Source organism: Penaeus monodon, unplaced genomic scaffold (genome assembly GCF_015228065.2).
Source record: "Penaeus monodon isolate SGIC_2016 unplaced genomic scaffold, NSTDA_Pmon_1 PmonScaffold_8406, whole genome shotgun sequence".
Taxonomy (NCBI): domain Eukaryota; kingdom Metazoa; phylum Arthropoda; class Malacostraca; order Decapoda; family Penaeidae; genus Penaeus; species Penaeus monodon.
The window spans coordinates 5,997-14,274 of NW_023663667.1; the positions used below are offsets into that span (position 1 = coordinate 5,997).

The 8,278-nt window shown below is 40.6% G+C and overlaps 1 protein-coding gene across 1 annotated transcript; it reads right to left on the reverse strand.

Annotated features, from left to right (window-relative positions):
* Positions 1–911: 911 nt before the first annotated feature.
* Positions 912–1,918, reverse strand: LOC119571855 (G patch domain-containing protein 4-like). Its single transcript, XM_037918969.1, has 2 exons — positions 1,776–1,918; positions 912–1,509 (listed from the first exon to the last, which is right to left on the reverse strand). The coding sequence occupies exons 1-2, from the start codon at positions 1,880–1,882 to the stop codon at positions 1,254–1,256; spliced, it is 363 nt and encodes a 120-aa protein (XP_037774897.1). The 5' UTR covers positions 1,883–1,918; the 3' UTR covers positions 912–1,253.
* Between the last annotated feature and the right edge of the window lie 6,360 nt (positions 1,919–8,278).

Genomic DNA, 8,278 nt, shown 5'->3' on the forward strand with positions numbered 1-8,278 from the left:
TCTATATAACAACAAAATACCCTTCAGTCTTGATTTATCAAGAAATATGGCAAATAGAGACTTTAGAAAATAATGATAACTGAAAATACAACATATGCTCATAGTATCATGAAGAAATGGCAAGGGATGCTGGTATTTGGCATGAGCGGTTGCGCATGCTAGGGTGACGATATAAGCCCCAGGCAGCAGGGCCTGGGCCACTATGAATACTACTGTTTGGGAAAAGGTTGAAGTAACGTCACGAGCAAGAAATCAGAGGAAACGACTTGTTTTACTGAGTAGTTTGTCTGCCGTGTGCCCTGGTGATAATGCCAAATGTGTGGACAGGCCTTTAATGTGTATGGGCACTTTGCTGGTTTACCTGCAGACTATGCAGAACACATCAATTAGCGATTTACTCAATTGTTTGCAAACTGCTCATTCGTGTGAACAAGATTTAAGAATTACTCCACGCAAACTAATTAAAATCCAAAGCATACCTAGCAAAAAACATTCCTTACAATGTAAAAAATATATCAGCAAATCTATACTTTATCAACTACCCCCCTCAAAAAAAAAAAAGACCCCAAAGCAGGGTATGAAAAGGAATGCATTTATAAACTTATACTTTGACAATAAACTTCTAATGGGATGTGGATCTAAATTTTATTCTAATGATGGCTTGTATATGTGTGATAAATGAATGATACCTTAATGTGAAAAGAATGGTTAATGTTATTCATGAAATCTGTGCTTTGCAAAATACAATCAGTACTTCTAATGATTTATTAAAAAAGCCAATAATTTCTTGTTATATTTTTGTTACTCTACATTTCTTCTTTCTTCTCTTCTTCTTTTTTGGTTTATTACTTTCTTCTCTATTACTTAATTCTTGGTCTTCACTTAATTCTCTATGATGTTTCTTTTTCTTCTTTTCTTTGTCTTTTTTTCATCTTCACTGCTTTGAACTTTTGCATTTACTTCTGCTTGCATATTTTCTTTCTCATAGAAATTTGGTTCCTCTTCAGGATCTCTCTGGACATACTTTGATTTTTTGTGCTTCTTTTTCACCTGAATGTCTGTGATGATTTCCGCAACTGGAGGGCATTCTTCATTCTGTCTACCTTTATCATGTTTTTTCTTCTTTTTGGTTTTGTGAGTTCCCTCGGCTTCCTCTTCTGGTATGCTACTTACGGTCTCATCCATCCCATCATTTTCTGAGGGGTCTTTGTCTTTGCTCTTTTTCTTTTCTCTTCTTTTTCCCTTCTGCTCCTTCACCACTGCAGCAGTGATACATCTTCCTCTGGAACTTCCACCTCTTCTGTGACGAGTGATTCTTCCATCTGTGTATCCATCTTTGATTTTTTCTTCTTCTTTTTCTTCTTCTTCTCTTCCTGACTGTTTGACATTTCTCTGTCAGCAGTCTGGTGTGGTTCTTCTTCTGTGTTTTTCCACTTTTCCATCAGCTTTTGCTCTTGCTCTTGCACTCTTGCTAATTTGGCTGACATGCTCAGGCCATGACGTGCTCCTCTGTTAAAGAAAATAAATGTAATGATGTTGAAAAGAGATATCAAAATATACAGCCAGACTCGGTACACTTGATTTGTTCAACAAAACTCATTATCAAGAATAATGTATTTGAAATGTCAATGTAAATACTAATATATACATGATATACTAAGATGTGTAAATGTTGATAATGCAAGAAAATTAACTCATTTGTACTGTCAGTGAAACATTATCTCCTCTCATATTTACTTGATGAAACATTCATATCACCTCTAATATCAACTTACTTGTGCGCTGTACGACCTCCACAGAGCTTAAACAACTCCTCATCTGTAAGTTTGTGGGACAAATCACGTTCTACAGATTCATCTGAATCACTGTCTGAATCTTTCATATTTCTGATTTATGTAGAGTCCCACCCTGCAAGAGGCAAACATACACACTATTATGCACTGAATTTCTAAGCAATAGAAACAATACTAAGAACAGATAGAGATTAATATAAGCACAGGTGGGCTGAGGGAGAGGGAGACTGAGAATGCACCATTTAGGTTTTTATTAAATTATTTCCCCCCCCCCCCCAAAAAAAAAAAAAGTGCTACATCACAATAAATTTTATGAAAAATGCATAAAATGGGGAGAAAATAGGCATAGATTTTAGGGCTTATGCATCAAAACACTTTCTCACTGATGTGTTATAATTTGTCTAAGCATGAGTCAAAAGGACAATCAGGAAGGTGGTGATGGTAGATTCAAATAGAATCAGTTTGAATAACATGAACTTTGTCAATATTGAGGTGAGATCAATTATCAACTTTGGTCAGACCATAAATCAAATTCATGATAAAGCTCAGATTAAGAAAGGGGAAATCACTATTTTGTTAGGACAATTTTCTGGAGAGAATGCCCAGAAATCAAATGGAAAACATTTTTAGAGTGAACTTGAGGATATGGAAAATGCTCACAGAGGCATCTTGATTTTCAAAAAGCTTTTTTTATTCTCTATTGCTATTAGTATTTTATAGCGTGATAAAAATCATAATGTCAATAGAAATAATAACAGTATAAAAAGGGATTGCAGAAATCAGAGGAGGCACAAAGGGGACTAACAACTGATTCCCTGGTGGCTCAGCATTTGTGGACCCCCCCAATCCCTGCCCGTTGTTGTCGTGGGGGGGCTTAGGAGGCGGAGACTGGACCCAATGATGGGGAACTCCCCAACCTTGGGACTCAGCCCTCGACTCAACTAATTTTGCATGGTCTTTATCCTTCCCACCTTTCGTTTCTGTCCCTTCACCAAACCCTTCTACTATCCACCTCCTAAGGTGTGAGAGCCGTGCTGAAAGGATGAAAGGCTGACTTTGTGCCAGTCCTGAACGGCCTGAGGGAGCCATGGGCACGGTATTCCCCTGATTGTTATCTAGCCCTTACCCCTCAAGGGGACCCTGAGGGGTGGACTGTCTTTATCCCCAACAGATCCAGGCTTACCATGGCCAGCAATGAAAACTTTATCTCCACTATTAGGGGCAATGAGGCTTGCCCCTTTATCAAATAGCCCCAACGATGTAAACCCACCCATTCCCTGACCCCAGGCTCTCCTTTGACCACGGCTCCGAACACTGCAACAACTACCCCCTCATCAATGCCTACTAGTACAGTAGCCAACAACCAATCCTTAAGAAACATTTCCACTCTCCCAGCACCTCAACTTCATCACCTCTACCCCCACAACCTCCAACATCAACCACCCCATCCTCCCTTATTAATACCTTACAGCCTTATTGGCCACCTCCCCATAACACTACCTCCCTCAACACTACTCCATCGTCACGCACCCGCCCTTCGACTACCCCTATCACTACAACAATATGAATACCCTCTCAGCGCAGCCAAATGGGACCGATTTTTCGTGATCCCTCCCACAGCTCCCTAACTCTGACAACACCCTTCTCTTCCAACAATGTCTCCAAAAACAAGTAGGTAAAGTCTCTTTCCGTAGCCGACCCGACCGCTCCCGTCTTGTCACAGTACATCCGAAAACCAGCTATAGCATTACAAAACTAACAGACATATATGGTAACCCCATCCTTGCAGAACCCCATCCACCCCTCAATACTTGCACCGGAACAGTTTCAATCTCCCCAGCAAATTGCCCAATCTATGACAAAGATTGGTCAGATTGTGGAGAAGACCTACTTGCCTGTCTCACAGACTATGATGCAACGTCAGTACAATGCTACTCCATTCCCCCCAGAGGTATCGAAAGAAACCCACTAACATAGCCAAATTACCTTCCGTAGACATGACCTTCCCTTTAACGTCTATATAGGAGGAGAATCCCTCCCTGTTCGTCCATACCAACCTCCTCCACAGCAGTGCCAAAATTGTTGGCGTCTAGGACACCCAGCCAAACATTGCCGTTCCACAGCCAGATGCCCACTATGTGCCCAACCTGGCCATACCCGATCTAACTGCCCTGCACAATCACGCACATGTGCCAACTGTGGCGGCCCCCATAATGTTTTTATATGGGCTGCCTCACCAACAAATTTGTGTCTGAGGTGGCAACTCTCAGATTCAAACTTGGACTCACACTACGTGAAGCCAGACAAGAAGCACGTCGACGTGTTTCTCTCTTACTCTCCTTACTCCAACATCTAAACCCCCCTCTTCTACCTCCTACCTTCCCCAGTCAAACTCTTTTGCCATCCTAAATCCAGACACTCCAATCTCTACTACAGATATCTCAATCACCACCACAACCCCAACACCTTCCCCTCTCCCTCCTCGCACTACCCGTAACAGACAGAACAAACGTTCCACCCCCTCTTCCCCTACCACACAATCACCTCCACCTTCCTTTACTCCTTTGCTTGAGACACCAGTCCTCTCTTCCCCCCTCACAAGAAATCCTATATCCCCAAAACTCCCAAACCAACTCAGAAGAAGAAACCATTGAAAATATTCAAGATTACCTAATGAAAACTGACACTCAACCTCCAAATCTTACAACTCTTGCTCCTTCCACACTCCAAGTAACTGCTGATATCCATCCTCCTCCTAACGATATCCCCCCTACACCCTATCCTCCTACCCCCTCCCAACACAGCCCATCCCCCCCGACCCCAACCCCGCCCACATTATCCCTCCCACCATCCCCTCTATCCCTTCCACTCCCTCCTGGATCACACCGTGAATCCCTTATGTCAAAGTATCCCCTTCCTCATCTCCTAATACCCCTCCTAGTAGAACACCAACTCCCACACCTCTCCCATCTCAGACCTCTCAGTCCTTTTCCCACCCTCTAACTGCTTCCCCCCTCAAAATCAGTAAAGTATAACTATCCTTCATTGGAATATTCGCGGTTTCCGCTCCCACAGACCTGACCTTCGTCATATCCTTTCCTCTTATAGTCCATCTATTGTATGCCTTCAAGAGACCTTTCTAACACATCCTCCAATACCCCCAATTATCATTATGTCTTATCCCCACATTCCCTTTATGTCTCATCCATACTTATCAATCAGAAAACACCTTATGTCAAACCAATGTCCCTGCACAGTTGTAATGTTCCCCTTTCAATCCCACACATCCTATTATCGTGCCCACGTTTTGAAACAACCCGTACCTCTGCTTTCCCCCATCTATCCTCCCTTCACCGACCTCCCACCCTATCAGACATCCTTTCAGAATCCCACACTTTCTGCTTCAACAACCTATTCTCTTCCTCAAACGTACATATCCTTCATCTAATCTAACTCCTACCACACCCGACCCTAACCCTTTCACTCACCAATTCCTTTAGCTTAGACAACTAATCACTAACTCAACCACCCTTCCCAAACATTAACTATAGTGCTACATGACCTTAGATGTCTAGCACATTTCTCTTGCTTTTAACCATTAACCATTCAGCATTTGTGGAACTATCTCTGTGTAAATAAACTTCACAGAACTAAACTGCAGTGGTCAGTCCATGCACCCAGCATCAGTGGGTTACACAATATATAAAAATATTTGACATTGAATAGTAATAAAAAGTTTCTCTTCTATTATATATTAGTTGTAATTATGCAGAAATAAGTTCAACAGACTTTCCTACTACTTTTGAATCCAATTTTTCCAATTCAATAAGCTGAAATTTGATGACCCTCAATGAAGAAAGACATATGGAATCAACCATTCTATAAAGAAGTATGTTATAAAATGTTATAAAAATATCTTACCTTAACAAACCATTATACATATTCATCTTTGCTGATAGTTTTTTGCTCACTTGTAAGTCTTCTGTCCTGATGATCTCCACTGACCCATTCTGGTAAATAAAAAGGTTTTATTTATTTAGAGCAAAACAAATAAACCTATAAATAACTGCATTCAGATGAAACACATATATGCTTATATGCCCACAAGTAAATGGATATATACTCACACTCACCCTCACACTGACTCTTTCTTGCTCTCTCCTTCCTTTAAAACAAACAAACAAACAAACAAACAAACACACACACACTCCTGAGTGCATGAGTGAGTGAGTCATAAACACTGTCTGTCTGTCTGTCTGTCTGTCTGTCTGTCTGTCTGTCTGTCTGTCTGTCTGTCTGTCTGTCTGTCTGTCTGTCTGTCTGTCTGTCTGTCTGTCTGTCTGTCTCTGTCTCTGTCTCTGTCTCTCACTCTCTCGCATTCTTTCTCTCACCCTCACTCTCACTCTGCTCTCACAAAGAAGAAGAACGAAGAAAAGAAGAAAAAAAAAGGGGAAGAAGACATGGACACTTAGCATGTACCTTACATTAGTATAGTTGGCTGAATACTGAACTCTTTTTGCCTATAGAGTGAATTATATTGGCAGATAATTTATTTCCATGTTGTAAATGTCATCAGATTTACAGATTTGTGATTTGCTTCTTATTACTTATAATTACTTACATTTCCTACCATCTTTTGACAAAAATATTAAAACAATTCACAATACATGTATGATTTGAAAAACATTAATAAATAATAAATTAATTAATTAACAAATAACTAGACAAATAAAAATGCCCTTTAAAAGCAAAGCTGCATCTTAAACACTGGCAAACAAAGAAATGCTTTGGCACTGAGATAACACTACAACCACTCCAATATTCACTGCAATTACACATTTAAATTTACCTTATCATCAACTGACATATTCTTAGCAGCTTTGTTGAACACATGGTCCCACCAGTGGAATTTGAACTCTTCTCCAACATCATGCCCATTCCAGTGTTTTATCGAACTTTAGTTTAACTTTCAATGGTTCTGTATTTCCCTTCTCTTCTTTTCCCAATCCTTTTCCTGTAAAGAACAAATAATGCATATAAGTGATATCATCCAGATGCAATGCACACAACCTGCTGGTGGGCTTGTGACTGATGCCAATTACACTTTTTTTTTACTTTCTTCAGACTTTTACAGTTTCAAAGTATTGTCTATCATTGTTTTCTCTGCCTTTCATAATTCAATGTTGATCTATCATAACTTCTAGCCCACTAAGAATATGTGTAAAACATCATCATGGTTATGTTACTAAAAGGAATGCATAGAGATTGAAGGAAATGGACACTACCATCATATAGAGCATAAAAATTAGAAACAACACAGCTACAGCTGCTGTGACCCCATATTTACTGTGAAATGATGAAAATATCTGTTGCATTCACCGTTCAGAGACTAAGTCCACAACAAATAAACCTTGGTCTGCAATACCCTTACACAGCCAGAGTTCTTAGTGTTGCATTTCTTGTATGTTAGCATGAAGTGCTACTAAATGGGGACATTAGGGGGGTTGCCCCAGTCTAGAGAATAATTAGAGGGAAGGAAAGGTTAGGTTTGGATTTTGGGTTCACTGATACCCTTGTTTTGGGACTTCATCTCTAGAGTGTGCGTCAGTCTCTGTGACAATACCCACCATCAGTATCCAGCTTTATTAACCCTTCACACCCAGGTAGCATGTACATACATGCCAAGGCATGCCTGGACAATATTCCAGGTGGACAGTGTAAACATGCCATTATGTGCCAGTCCAGTACAATCATGCCGTGCATGCTATGCCAACACAATCGCCTGGTGGCAGGGCCTAGATCATTATGAATACAGCCTGGGAGGGAGGGCTTTCGTATTCCACTGAATTCTTTGTATTCCGTATTCCTTTTGGAAACCACCCAGCAGCATTGGGTTAATGGTATAACTACAATTTTCAATAGTAGGCTACTTTGATTCTGGGTCAGACTTAATTTTCTGGCTTCTATACAGTGGTTGGGTAATCAGCAATGCTCTGGCTTCCGGCCCTTAGGGCTCCGGTGAAGGTCACCAACATCCCACATGTAGCCTTCTTTCTGGCAAGGTAAAACCTCGGTCTATTGATTGTTTTACAATAGAAGCCATAATAAAGATAATATAAGATATTCGTAAAAATACTACAGTAATCTAGAAGAAACAAGCATGAGACGGACTTCTGCATCAATCAAGCTCCTATAGGACTGAAATTGAAAACAATAAACAACATATTGAATCTACTGTGGACTTCTAATAGCAGTCAACTTCACACACTCAAAACACCCATAACCGATGCTCTCCGAATCTGCAATTCAAAAAAATACAAATACAATAATACAAATGTGGTTACCTTCTTTCCACCCGTATTTCTCCAGCTGAGAGTGAGCAAAATCAGCGCCCGACCCCTTCATGGTGGACGACACCAACATCCACGAGGGTTTGTTGACGTTCGTGTAGCGGATTCGCGATTCATAGCCGGGGATTCATGCGA

Bases quoted from the DNA above. Each gene is read 5' to 3' on its own strand.
- LOC119571855 (XM_037918969.1), bottom strand. From the start codon at position 1,882: ATGAAAGATTCAGACAGTGATTCAGATGAATCTGTAGAACGTGATTTG. The intron at 1,510-1,775 runs GTAAGTTGATAT...TTTCTTTAACAG, and splicing joins GGAGGTCGTACAGCGCACAA to AGGAGCACGTCATGGCCTGA.